The sequence below is a fragment of the Sciurus carolinensis genome, chromosome 11 (genome assembly GCF_902686445.1).
Source record: "Sciurus carolinensis chromosome 11, mSciCar1.2, whole genome shotgun sequence".
NCBI classification, from domain to species: domain Eukaryota; kingdom Metazoa; phylum Chordata; class Mammalia; order Rodentia; family Sciuridae; genus Sciurus; species Sciurus carolinensis.
Genome location: NC_062223.1, coordinates 19,533,762 through 19,549,168, shown reverse-complemented (window position 1 = coordinate 19,549,168; position 15,407 = coordinate 19,533,762). Strand labels below are relative to the sequence as shown.

Below are 15,407 nucleotides of genomic sequence, written 5' to 3'. Positions count from 1 at the left end.
TTTACAATGCTACTTAATTATTCCACTCCTATTGATCAGCTGTATAAATAAATTTACTCATATTGGCATGGCAAGAAAAAAAATAATTCCTTCTATTATATAAATAAATGCAATGTGTATCTAACAATAAAAATAATGAAAACAAATACAGGATTTTAGAGTGATATGGATGAAGTATGTTCAGAGAGAAGAAAAGTACATCAATTACTACATATCAAAGTATACTCTCACTAGAATTATAGCATATATCAAACCCTGGTACTATCTTTGTTACTGCCCACAATTCCAAACATTAATTCCATATAGCCAAAGAATGGATTCTAACAAAAAATGTTACGATGATATATGGGGCAAATATAAAGAATGTTGGCTATAGGGAAGAGGCAAAACAAATCCATTTCATCATTAAGGATGCAACTTATATGGGAATTAAAAAACAGAGTATGCCTTTTAAACCAGAGATGTTCTTTTCATTTAGAGAATAAGGCAGAGCGACTGACTATCTATTAACAAAAACAAGCAATGAAAAGGGGAAACATCCTTCCAACTCCCAAAAACTTCTATGGAAAAACTTAAGAAATATATCTTAATTGGTTTCTTCACTCAAATACATACATATTCTGAATGAGAGAGAATTTGAGGCAGCACTTAATGAATCAGGTGCTACATAACCAAATATGTACATTTAATAGACTCTCCCAAGTTCATGTGTGAGAGAAAAGGTACTAAGGAAAACAAAGAAGAGTCTAAGATCCTCACATAGAATAGGAGCATCTGAACACATTCATGTGACTGAATGCTTCAAATTAGCCCAGTACAGCGAGCTACCTGATACCTTTGGAAGTGCATGACCTAAAATGGAAAGATTGTGTTCACACAAAAAGAGGAATTCATACAAAACAGACGTGGGAACTGGAAAGTTATTTGTAGTTGTTTAGAATAAATACAACTATTTAAATCCTCTTCTGTAAATACAAATACAAATCATTCTTACTCTTCTCCAACCTGCTGCTCTGCTACCTGATCTATGCTTGATAGACCCAAAACCTTTTCTAATTCACTCTAGAATTTACTCCATTATTATGATTAAAATCCATCTCTCTCCCTCCAGGAAAACAAAGACTTGACTTTCTTTGTTCACTAATGTATTTTCAGCCTTTAGAAGTTTTACTTTTATTCCATGCTGAACCCATTGGTACTTACTCTACATTCTGCATCCCTTGTTTGTAGAACTCCTTTTATATTTAACTTTTAAGAAATAACATAGCTTATCTTTTTCCATGTGCTTTGTATGGCATGTTTTATGTCTTTGTTCCTCAAGCTATAGATCAAGGGATTCAGCATGGGGATGACAAGTGTGTAAAATATGGAAGATACTTTATCATTTTCAGAGGAATGACTGGACTTGGGCTGTATGTACATAAATATCAAAGTCCCATAGAACACTATGACCACTGTCAAGTGGGATCCGCAGGTGGAGAAAGCCTTGCGCCTGCCCTCAGCTGAATTCATTCTGAGAATGGCTATGAGGATGAGCAGGTAGGACACAAGGACAAAGAGAAGAGAGGACATCAAATCAAAAGCTGCAAAGGTCATGATTATTAGTTCAACATCATGAGTATCTGAACACAGCAAAGATATCAAGGGGACACAGTCACAGTAGAAAAGATTGATGATATTGTAGCCACAGAAGGATAAACTAAAAATCTTTAGGGTGACTAGAAGAGACACAAATGAGCAGTAGAGATAAGGGATTGCCACCAGGGCCTGACACACCCTCTGTGACATGACAACAGTGTAGAGGAGAGGGTTACAGATGGCCACATAACAATCATAGGACATGGCAGACAGAATAAACAGTTCACTTCCAATGAAGAAGAGAAAGAAAGTCAGCTGGGTAGCACACAAATAATAGGAAATTGTATTTTTTTCTGCAACAAAGTTCACCAACATTTTGGGGCCCACAGCTGTAGAATAACCAAGATCGGTGAGAGCCAGGTTTCTGAGAAAAAAGTACATGGGTGTTTGCAGGCTGTGGTCCACCTTGGTGAGGATGATCATGCCCAGGTTGCCCAGCACTGTGATCAGGTAGATGATGAGGAACAGCCCAAACAGGAGCCTGCAGCTCAGGGATGTGATGCCCTTCAGAATGAACTCATGCACCAGCGTGAGATGGTTTTTGTCCATCCAGGTATTTTATAAAGCCTATTCTGGGTAAAGATACCAGCACAGTTAAAAAAAAAATCAGATATCATCAACTGGGATTACATTATGCAAGGCCAGAGTAAATAAGGTAAAGAGATTTTTCAATTTAGAATATTTAAAAATGCACGTATATTTGCACTTACAATATGTATAGAGATAGTGGTAGATATGAGGTGTTCATCTTTTTTATTCACAGAATATTAATCAGTCTATCCACATTTTGCTTGTCCCAACTGAGGGTTGAACTGCTGTTGGCATTTAATATTTAGATAGTACTGTTGAACTGCTAACCATTTTATTATATCCAGTACCCAACACAAACCAATATTCACATACAAGTCTTGTAAATGCTTTAAGATAAGAAATCCTGATATATATATATAATATATATGTATGTATATGTATATATATATATATGTAAAAGATATAGAGATAAAATATATAAAACAAAAATGAAAAAATATTTTGATAAATGGATGATTATTATACTCTAAGTTTTCTACACGTTCCTTTTTAGTTGTATTCCCAGTGAAATTTAATAGATACATTCAAAAACATACATGACACTATTACATATAGCATAAGAACCTTTTTGTGTAATCCTCCAGAATGTAATAAACTACCTACTTCAAAGTATAGTTCTATAAAATTTTTAGACTTAAACCTGTTGCAACTTAAACTTTTAATGCATTTGATAGATTTGGATGAAAGAATGAATGAATAAAATAGTAATGGATTACACTGAAATTTTCTCTATAAGAAAAAAACCAGGAGAAATATATGTAGGTAGATATAAGCTATATTATACATTAACTTGTATATTACAACAGGTCAAGTAGTACTTAATACGTGCAAATTCTTCCATTCTCTCCTTAGTACTGTTCCTCCCCACTCCATGACAACAGACAATCAGTGTGCTATTATTTTGGATTAATTATTTTCTGTTTCAAAATAATTTAATGACATTTCAATACATGTTATCTTGATATGAATTTACTTAAAATATTATTTTCCTCAGTAAGAATATTTGTTATGATTAAAATATGCTTGTATTTAATAAATCAGATCCACTTTTTCATACCAAAAAAACTTAAAGACTATAAGAAATTTTGAACAACAACAAAGATATGTCATTGCATTGATTTTACACAATGAAGTCTCATAAAATTCATTTTGAACATTTTGAGTGAATACACACACACACACATTTCTTTTTTTAAGTATTGGCGATTGAACCCAATGCACTTTACCAACTGAGCTACATCCCAACCATTTTTAATTTTTGTTTTGAGACAAGGGCTTGCTAAATTACCCAGATTGGTCTCAAACTTGCCATTCTCCTACCTCAGCCTCCTGATTCACCTAGATTACAGGCTGTACCAGCACGCACAGTAGAAATAATGTATTTTAAAGAAAAGAAGTCTAATTTAAGTACCTACCCTTGACTAAATTATGCGATGTGTATGTACAAATATGTGACAATATTGGTTACTATGTTGTATCGATAATTTTAAAGGTTGAAATGATTATAATAATTTTTATAAAATTTTATATCCTATAAAATTCTATATTTTATATTCTATAAAATTTTCTATGGTACACAATAGGGACTCAATAAATAAACTAGAGTTGAGGTACATATTTACTGTTGGATACATTTTGAAATCTTCTGCCGCAAGGCCACAAAAACTTCTTCCAAATATGGCAGAGCACATTATGTTAATAAATGTGCATATGACCAAATAGAATATATTTGATTATCTCGAAGAGCCCAGGTATTAAAAATCTAGCATACTAGCAGATAAATGGCATTTAAGTAAAACAATTATTATTCTTTTGTTATTATTTTTGAAGAAAATTAATACCAAAATGTTCTAGATAAAAAGAAATTGTAATTGGCACAATTTGCTTAAATATAGTGACAGTCATCTGTACATGAACTACAAGCACATGAAATCATTCAGTTTTGCAACATGTACTTGTACAGATACCTTTCTCACATTAAATATTTCAAATTTGTCAGATATAGCATTAGATAAATATCTTCAATGGATGCAATAATAAATAAGTTTTTTTTATTATTTTTGTTTCGTTCATAATAATGAAAATACCTCTAAATAGGGTGCATATGATAAATCAGTACCAATATCCCTTTAAAGCAAAGAAAGATAAACATGCTTCCTTTAACCAGCTTTGGAGTTTAATGGCAAGAATTAAAGAAAAGCTTTTTCATTGTTCATTAATCCTTATTGAATTTTCAAGTTTATTTTTTAAAATTAGATTCAAAAACATGTGGTGGCATCTAAATACATTTTACTATTACCATTTATTTAAAACTGGTCACTTAAAGTCTCCTGATACTAGAAAAATGTTTTCATATGTCTAAACAAGAGGTCAATTTTTTTCCTTATGAAGAGATCACAGATAAATCTCTTTCATACATTTATTTACATAATTAAAATTTAACGACTTTCTGAGAGAGTTCCCAAAAAAACTAAGAGCCGCTAAGTATGGAAGGACATTAAAATGGGATAAATGATCCTTGCTGTTACAATTTCTCCTTAAAAAAATAGTTTTTTATTTATGTTTCATCTACTATCACTTTTCCCATCCATTTGATATGAAACTGAATGTGTTCAAAATTAAGTATTTTCTCAGTACATACAATGTAAGCATTTCATGCTTATGAGTGCTTACCAGTTCAACTTGGGTGCAAATAATAATATTTAATATGCAGAGAGAAGAAAGAGTTCCTACTCTGAATGTTGTTCAAGCATTATGGAGTAGTGGAAGCATAGAAGCATAAAAGCTAATCAGATATAGAATAGATGTAATAGCCATAACAAATGTGATAATTTCTAAAGAGACATTTACCACAGTATGACCTCATAAAACCTTCCTCTGTTACCTATAATGAAGCTTCTTTTGTGATCCTCCCATGTATTTCCGAATTTGGCATTTTCAAGGACAATTTATGCATTGTTTCAACTTTAGAGATGCTCCCTGAGGAAATGCAAAGCAATTTATTTATTATCACTATGGCACTTGAATGCTTAATGAAATGCCTGGAGGCTGTCCACAGATTGTCAGGGGCAACGTTTTTCACATTTGATTTCCTTCCTTCCTTCCTTCCTTCCTTCCTTCCTTCCTTCCTTCCTCTCTCTCTCTTTCTTTCTTTCCTTCTTTCTTTTTCTCCTCATCATAGAATCCTCCAAACTTAATTCTGCATTTTATCCAAGAAGCATCTGAACATTAGGGTTCCAGAAATATTAGTGCTCTCACTTTCCTTGCAGCATAATTTGAAGGAGCAAAGCTGTATAAATATTCATTGATGGATGAATAAATAAAAAGTGATATATGCAAACAATGGACTATCTTTCAACCTTAAAGATTTCTATCCTGATATGTGTGATAACTTGGAGGTACTTGGAGAACATTATTCTGAATAAACCGATCATCGAATGATGAATACTGCATGTTGCCATTTACATGAGATATTCAAAATACTCAAACTCACAGATTCAGAAAGTGGAAGGATGGCTGCAAAGGACAGAGAGTTGGGGGAAATGAGGAGTTGATAATAAATAGGCATGAAGACTCAATATTTTCAAGATAATCGAATTCCAGAGATGTGTTGAAAAACATTGTGCCAATTGTTAACAGTACTGAAGTATTGCGTAGTTTCAATATTAAGAATGCAGAATTCATGTTAAGCACAATGACTGGGCATGGTAGCACAGGCCTCTAATCCTAGTGGCTCAGGAGGTTGAGGCAGAAGGATCACAAGTTCAAAGCCAACCTCTGCAATTTAGTGAGGCCTTAAGCAACTTAGTTAGACACTGTCTCAAAATAAAATGTAAAAAGGGCAAAAAAAAGCACTATGTTTTTAAAAGGAATAAAGTATTTGACGTAGAAACATCTTTGCAATGAAAACAAGATGTGCTGGAAAGCAAGGCTAGATAGAACACAGTAAAGAACCTTTTCTGATCTTTCCATCTTGGATTTCAGCAATGAGAAAGTGTATCATCTGTAAAGCTCTCACAAAGTAATAATGTCAAAAGAAAACACAGCTAAAAGCTGAGTAGGGGCCAGACTAGTATGAAATCTCACATTAATAGATGTTTGCATTGTTCTGACAAAAGCAATATCTGCCAGGTGTTTCTATTTTATTTTGTATTTGTTTTTCTTGAATTTAAGACTAATCTTGATGAAAATGCTGTATAGTTTCTGTATTCTGTGAGGAATTAAAAATGGATCTATACCTGTGGTACAGATGATAAAAAGGGGGGAGGGGACACAGCATCATGAGTAACTCAGGGATAATACTTAGGAATTTCAGTCCATTACCTGAACCACAGCCTGCGATTGAGAATAGAGCTCATTGCTTTGAACTGAAATCAGGTGCTGGTGACTTCATGGAAAGTGCTCTGAGCTTATGGCAACAGTGATAAGTGTTTGGATTAGAAGTATTCGATGAAGTTATTCAGATACATCAGTATCAGCATTTATGTACCCACATACTTAAATGCACATATTAGTATAAATACTGGAAAATGCAAATAGAGGATTTTTGTTCTGCATTTTAAATGAACCAAGACAGAATTCACATTAATCTTTATTTTAAAATATCTGCAAAAGAAGAGAATTGCAGATAGTTGTATATTGTTCCATATACAACCCAGTGGTGCCCATTGTGGAAAAGCCAAAGGAAGTGCCAGAGATTGTGTGTGAGAGCTATGATTTATTGAGGAAACTTATGAGATCAGTGATTGCTCCAAGAAGAGTTTGGTGGTGAGAGGCTGAAGAGATGGCACCTGCATCCCTGAAGGAGCTTCAGCAAGCAATTCCTCTTCTCCCTCGTGCTTTGTCCAGTGATATCTGACTGATCAGTGACTCATATCCTTTCTATGGTGTCCTCAGTTCCAGCCAGTCACCATTGAGAGAGGAACAGAAACAGTGACATAATTAGCAACAGAATGCTTAGTTTTATTGTATGACCAGCATCCCAAAGGAACAGTACCCTAGCATACATGCAAGAAAGTAACTTTCTACAGGTAACACTAACAGGGCCTAGTTCCTGCTGTGCATGAAAAAGCCAATTTCCTCAATGATAATATGCATCTGATCATCTTGACCCAGGCTTGTTCTCATTTTCTCCTTAGCTTGGCAAGGTTTTAGGAAATATAAAGGGGACATGTGTGGATATGGTGTTTAACTTCCCCCCTTTTCTTTAACAGTTATGCATATTAATGAATCAAAACAAAAATTTCACCTTACCCACTTGATATAGACACATGGAACATCATTTTTTAAAATGTGGAAAATGTGCTTAAACGATAAACCATTTTCTTTCAAATTTTTCTGTGTTGCCTCTTTTGCATCTTTATCAAATTATAAATGATGTGACTCAGCATGGGAATCACAATTGTATAATATAGCTATTTTATTAAGTCATGATCCAAAGCCTAGTTGGAATTTTAACTCTCATATCTGAAAAGAAAAGTCCTATGAGAAATGGGTACACATTAGTCAAGAACCACATGGAGAAAAGACTGTTTTCCTTCAGCAGAGTATATCCTCAGAATAGCCAACAGAAGGAAACCATAGGAGATCAGGACTACTAGTACAGTAGATATCTCAGGAAACCTGGCACAGAACAAGAGGAGAAGCTGGTTTGTGCTGATCTTAAAATAAGCAATAGCAAGGACAGAAGGGATATCACCAAAAATGTGTCTGATCTCATTGATCCACAGGATAGTGTGAAAGTGGCCACTGTGTGTATACTAGCCTGCAGAATTCCTCCAACATAGGACACAAAGATGAGTGTCACGTAGCCTGTCTGATAAGCTCACTGAATTGTGTAGTCAAAGGCTACATAGTTTCATAAGCCTTTGCAAACAAGAGAAATCCTTCTGTGTCTCTGAAAGTTATACCAAGAAACATCTATGCTGCATATCCAAGGAAGTTTCCAACTTACAGTTTGTTCAAAGTTTGTGTCATTAATGCATATTGGAACTTCCACTTTTTTTTTATTCATTAACATGTCACATACGTTTTATTTCTTTATTTCTAGTTTCTCAATATAGGTAATGACCTTTTGATTTTCAAATGATAAGTGAAACTTTAGATTCTGGCTAAAATCCAGCACAGTGTATTATTGTTTGTATGTTCTGCTAAATTCACCTTCTAACATTTCATTAAGAATTTTGAAAGATTTGATGCCTTTATTTGTCTGTGATATCAGGTGAGTACTCCTCAAAAAGTTGAAAAATGTACCACCTTCTTAGTTTTCTTTAAATGTTTCTAAGAATTAGTTACTCTTTTTTTTCCCCTATACATTTTGAAGAATTTCAGATTGAATCACCTGGACCTGATTTGGGGATGGTGTGGGAAGATTGCTTTTAATACATTTCCATTTTGAGACCCTCTTCATTCATGATTTTTTTTTCTAACGTGTTGTTTAGTGTCTCTGAAATTATTCAGTATAATACCCCACAGCTTATGATTCTAATCGTAACTACAGATTTGTTTGTTTAAATACTCAGAGGGCTCTTAATTTTCAAAGTATCTTATTCTAAATTGTATAGACCTTTGGAATCATTATTGTATACAATATTTAATTCTATTGACTCAAATTTTCCAATCAAGTATTTAAATCATATGCCTTTCTTGGCTTTTAGAATATTACATTCAATGAAAAAAATCCATGAAATACCTTCTAATTCCACATAATGCAATAAACACCAATTTTCTAAATGAGCAAGATGTTATAAAATGTTCAACCAGAGCATACTAATAACGTGATAATTTGAAGAATTATCAAAAAGCTTGTCAATGTTTATTTTAGAAGTAACATATTAGGCAATATTTATTCACAGTGTGGTTTTTGAAATTTAAATATTAGAATTATTTTTTTCTTAAAAAGTTATAATTATCACCGAAATTAATTTGAAGGAACATAAATAATTAGGAATTATATTAATTTATACATATACAGAATTTGTATTCCCAAACTACTAATTAGAAACATTTCATTTTATCTCTGTTCAACGTAAGGTCTCTTGGGAATTAAAATATTTTTTTAGCTAGGTACAGTGGCACACACCAGTAATCCCAGTGACTTGGGAGACTGAGGATGGAGGATTACAAGTTCAAAGCCAACTTCAGCAGCAACTTAGTGAGACCCTATGTCAAAATAAAATATTAAGTAAGGGCTCAGGGATGAGGCTCAGTGTTGAAACATCACTGTGCTTAATCCCCAGTACAAACAAAAAGAATATATATATATATATATATATATATTCTAAAAAGAATATATATATATATATATATTCTAAAAAGAATATATATATATATATATATATATACCATTTGCAGAAATTTTGTTATATATAAGCCTCTTAGTTATATATACCTACACATGAAAATATACAATTGCTGTTAGTATTCCAATGAAATATTTTTATTCACATTTGATAGGTTCAAAGATAACATTATTACATGATGGTGTTCTAAGAAAATAGACCAGTCCTTACATAATATAAAGGAAATGCTACAAATGTGAAAGAATAACAATAATAATAAAGCACAGATAACTTTAGAGAGAGTTACAAAGTGTGTCCAGAAGATAAGACAATTATATATAGATACATATCATGCTAATCCTTGGAAATATATTATGGTTCAAATTGTGAGACTATCTTTGTTTGCTTCCATTAACCGGGATTATGAAATAATGGAGGTTAACCAAAAGATAGTACACTGTCATATGTACCAAACCTAAAGAATGTTATCCAAAGGGGAAAGAATGAGAGAGAGAGAGAGAGAGAGGGAGAGAGAGAGGCCAAGAGTCTATTCCATAAGAGACAGTTTCCTTAGGTAAGAATAAAATAATAAATAGACAATGATTTTTCAAACAGGATTTATTCTTTGCATTTAAACCTGGTAAAGGAGAGTAAATAGCATGAGACAAAAGAAAGCTCTAATGAATCAAGACTGAGCCAGGAAAGAAGTGGGAGCAAAACCCAGAAGCTTCAAGGGCAGAACTTAAGAGATCTGCCTTAATTGGTGCATTCACTTCCATACACAGATGCGGTGAATTAGGTAAGATTACATACAGCACTGAACCTGTGGGCTACTAAATAGTCAAATATGTTAATAGAATGTCTTGGACACATATAAAACTAAGACTATTGATAAGAAAAGAGAAAAATCTCAAGATCCTCAAGTGGAAAAGGAAAATGAGCAGATTTTTGTGACTGATTCCTTCAAATAATCAAGCTACACAACTTATAGAAATGTGCTTAAGACAGAACGGTTACATTTACATGAAAGAACAACAAGCATGTGAACAGAAAATACATTTCATAGTTGAGATTACAGAAAAGTACGACTCCTTTTCTGCACATATTACTTATTCTCACTCTCCTACTGCATACACCTTAAAGTATATAGACCCTAAGCCCATTTATTCAGAATTTCCTTAATTTTCATACCACAATTCATCTCTCCCCCTCAAGGAAGGCAAAATCTTTCAGTTTTTGTTCAATTAAATATTTATAGTATTCAGAAATATGAAGGTCAATCTTTAAAGATATGTCAAACCCAGTTCTGCTTACTGTTCTGGAGGGAAACAGAACAGGTTCACAACCAAACACAATTTATGACTCATAGAATATATAAATGTCAAGAAAATACATTGCATATCTTATTCCAGGTTCTCATTAGGGCATACTTTACATCTTTGTTCCTCAGGCTGTAGATCAAGGGATTCAATATTGGGATGACCATAGTATAAAATATGGAAGCCACTTTATCAGTGTCAAAGGAGTGGTTGGACTTGGGCTGCACATACATAAATATCAAAGTCCCATAGAACACAGTGACCACTGTCAGGTGGGATCCGCAGGTGGAGAAAGCCTTGCGCCTGCCCTCAGCTGACTTCATCCTGAGAATGGCTATGAGGATGAGCAGGTAGGACACAACAATGACCAGAAGAGAGGAAATCAAATTAAAAGCTGCTAAGATCAGAATTATCACTTCAATTTCATGTGTGTTTGAGCAGAGCAAAGATATTAAAGGGAGACTGTCACAGTAGAAATGACTGATGACATTGTAGCCACAGAAGGATAAGGTAAAAATCTTTATGGTAACTAGAAGAGACACAAATGTGCAGTAGAGATATGGGATTGCCACTAATACATGACATACCCTCTGTGACATGATGACAGTGTAGAGGAGAGGGTTACAGATGGCCACGTAGCGATCATAGGACATGGCGGACAGAATAAAGAGTTCACTGATAATAAACACAAGAAAGAAAGCTAGCTGTGTAGCACAAAAGTGATAGGAGATTGTATTTTGATCCACAACAAAATTTACTAACATCTTGGGTCCTACAACTGTAGAATAACCAAGATCTGTAATAGCCAGGTGTCTGAGAAAAAAGTACATGGGTGTTTGTAGGCTGTGGTCCACCTTGGTGAGGATGATCATGCCCAAGTTACCCAGCACTGTGACCAGGTAGATGACGAGAAACAGCCCAAACAGTGGAGCCTGCAACTCAGGGCGTGACGTGATGCCCTTCAGAATGAACTCATGCACCACTGTGAGATTGGGTTTTTCCATCCAATTTTATTAGAAAGCCTGTATTGGAAACACACAGTAGCAATGTCAGTAGATTACAAATATTATCATGTGGAGATTTATTCTAAAAATCTGCAAATAAGATAAATTCTTAGTTTCTGAGTTATATTAAAAAATAGACATCTTTACCAATGAAAATATGCAGAAATCGAGACTGAGATCAACTTATTCTGATATAGGGTGATTTGGCTTACCAATGAAATTTGTGCAATGTCTGGAGATATTTTGATATTTGCAACAAGAAAATGAATTGCTACTGTCATCTGATGATTAAAGATTATCTGTGATCCACAATATCTTGTCCAAAACAATATCCACACCAACAACTTGTACCAAGGCTGAGAAACCTACATAGATAGATAGATGATAGATAATGATGGATGCATAAATAGATGAATAAGCAGAGATACTGATGAAGTTATACAGAATTATAAAGCAAAAATGGCCATCAAAGTTTAAATAACCTAAATACTATTTTTGTTAGATAAATGGATAATTGTACTATTCTTTAATATTCTGTATAATTGCAATAACATCTTGACAACTGTTAATTTCATTTAACAAATGAACATTGTATTGGTGTAAATTACACAAGTAAAATGTCTAATAATCAATTTTCTAATGCATACAACTCTCTCCTTCAATACATGGTCCTTTGAAATTCAAATTCTCACAGGTAGAGTTGAAAATGTACCACAATTGGCAGTAATGAATAGGAAACTCTAAGTGATCACGTTGCTAATTGTTTTTATCAAAAGAAACAAACCAGAAGAAAGATATGCATATGTTAATACTGTTTTATTTGCATGTAACCTTTTCATATAAAACTCTGTGACAGTAATTTAGCCTAAACCTTTTATTCTCAGATACAAAATCAGTATATTCTTCCAGATTTGTTGAGAAGGTGATTAAATAATTTGGCGTGCACATATTACCCACTAATAGCTCTCAGGATCATGTTCTTGATGCTGGTGTTTTTTGTTTGGTTTTGTTTGTTTTTTTAACAGCAAACTACCTGAAGAAGTTTTCCTTACAGATGAACATGAACACTCCTCAGCACTTTACTCACCAGACTCAGATGATGAATAGGTGAGGAACAGGTCAAGGTAGGATGTAACCTTGCAACCTGTCCTGATCTCTGCAGCTGCCCCAGTTTCTTGATGACTTAAATTGAACCAACTGGGCTGTGGTTTTGGATGACCTACCATCTATAGTTTTTAAATTTAATAAAATTTTAATGCAAGATATTATGATTCAAATTCACTTAAAATATTAATCTTCCCCTGAGTACACTGTCAGAGTAATTGATATATACTTGTTTACATGTAACAAATCTGATATATAGTACATGCAAGAACTCAGGGTGAGTATAAGGAAGTTTGATCAAATTAGGACAAACAGGTGCATTCTGTCTTTATACAAAAAAGAGTCAAGAAACTGGATTTGGATGAAGGGACACTGTACTTTAAGGAGAAAGAAAGTTTCATATGCTTTTGATTTTATAAATTTCTATCCTGTATAAAACTTATAATATGATATATAATATCATAGAAATATAATGAAACATATTCAAAATGACATATGCATGGAGTCTTAGATGTTATTTGAAATCCCTCTGTCCACAAAGTCCACAAGAACATTTTTTCAAATGTGATAAAGCATTTTGGGTAAATGAACAGGTGTAAAAAACAAGATATATCTTCATGATTCTAATAGACTGGAGATTGAAAGGAGTAACATGCAAGCAGGCATTTCACAATGAAGGCAGGATAATTATTACCACTTGTGTAAAATAATGTGAGCACCAATCTCTCCTAAACTACAAAAGAAGAATAAGGGCATACTTTACACTGAAAATTGTGACAGAAGTCTGTAAGAAATGCATAGGGAAACAGGCAAAATCATGACATTTGACAATGTTAAACATACAGCTGATTAGGTACAACTTCCATTTACTGTATGTAAAATCCTGCTTACATTGTTATGACTATCTGAAATTCAACCTTGCCCTATACATACATGCTTATTTAATTAGAAATATGAAAGTGCACCAGTCTAAAGCATTAGAGAAATACTTTTGATAAATCCAATAAGAAAAAAGGTATATCTTGTTTTTGTTCTTTAGTTTGCTGGAATCTGTAATCATAAGAAGCTAAAAGACAAAGTCCCTTGTTAAGTACCAGTCTCCTAAGAGGTAAGCAGAGATAGAAGCTGCTTCCTCTCACCAGTCTTAGAGTTCAATGGAAAAAAATAACAATCTGCTTTTATGTCTGTCTGTCTTTCCCTTCCTCTTTACATTCTTCCTTCCTTTCTTCTTCTTTCTTTCTTTTTTTTTTTTTTTTTTTTGTATCAGGAATTGACCCCATTGAGCCACATCCCCAGCCCTTTTCTTGTATCTTATTTTGAGACAGGGTCACACTAGTTTGCTTACAACCTCTCTAGGCTGCTGCCATACTCCTGCCTCAGCTGCCCAAGCTGCTGGGATTACAGGTGTGCAAAACAGTCTGCTTTTTCATAGTTTTCTATCTTTACTGAATATTAGAATTTCATTTTTAACCCTATGCACCAAGAAAAGTTGAATCAGATACCACTCCAAAATAAAGAATATTTTACCATCAGTATACAACGGGGGACTTTGTCTCCTAATAGTCAAGAAAGGCTTTCCATCTCTCAGTGTAAAGTGGAAACTCCCATTTGCTTATTAAGAGATTGGGAATGAATCACATTTACATATAATTTACATAACCATTAAATTTTAAATTACTTTTGAAAGGGTGACAAAAAGAGCCTAGAGTGACTACATTAGTATTTGGGAGAACTTCAAAATGAATGGCTGAATTTTGGCAGTCCTTCAGCCTCTTGGGTTGGAGTTGTCATTCAGTGGTGCAGTACTTGTCCAGTAGGAATGGAGCCCTGCGTACTGCCAGCAACAAGAAATTCGAATTTTGCCTTTCACCCCCCAAAATTCCTTTGGGGTTCATCTCCTCATGTCCTCTTTCTTTGAACTTCTGTTATTCATACACACACACAAACACACACACACACACACACACATACACACATCACACAATACACACATGAATGCACACATGTGTGTATATATAATATATTATTATATGTGTGTTTATATGTACGTCTAAATATTTTTCAACCTCACAATCTATTTCAAAAATACTCCATTTAAAAATATTCAATATTAAAAAATTAATATGAAGAGAAGAGGAAAGAGATCTTATTCCATTTAAGGCATTGCAAAGGAGAAATAGTCACTTTCATTAGATGGCAAAGCCAGGGAATATTGTGGCCATTTCTGTAGATATTATTCATATACCATACCCCTTGAAACCTTCACTCTTTGTTACTTGTAATGAAACCTCTCTCTTGATTCCCCCATGTTTTCTTAACTTGGCATTTGTGAGGATGTTTTATAGATTTTTTTTTTTCATATTTTGAGACTGAGGAGAAGTCAAGCAACAAGTAGATTATCCCTAAAGCATTTGAAAGTATAATCAAAAGCCTAGAAGATATCCACTAATTATCAGGGACAATTTGTATTC

The 15,407-nt window shown here is 33.7% G+C and overlaps 2 protein-coding genes across 2 annotated transcripts; both read right to left on the bottom strand.

Moving 5' to 3' along the window:
* Positions 1–1,251: 1,251 nt before the first annotated feature.
* On the bottom strand, positions 1,252–2,187 carry LOC124958256 (olfactory receptor 8K3-like). Its single transcript, XM_047516112.1, has one exon. It carries the CDS (start codon positions 2,185–2,187, stop codon positions 1,252–1,254), a length of 936 nt encoding a protein of 311 aa, XP_047372068.1.
* An 8,703-nt stretch (positions 2,188–10,890) lies between these two features.
* LOC124958863 (olfactory receptor 8K3-like) lies at positions 10,891–15,177 on the bottom strand. The gene is made up of 2 exons (XM_047517398.1): positions 15,150–15,177; positions 10,891–11,822 (listed from the first exon to the last, which is right to left on the bottom strand). The coding sequence occupies exons 1-2, from the start codon at positions 15,175–15,177 to the stop codon at positions 10,891–10,893; spliced, it is 960 nt and encodes a 319-aa protein (XP_047373354.1).
* Positions 15,178–15,407: the final 230 nt, after the last annotated feature.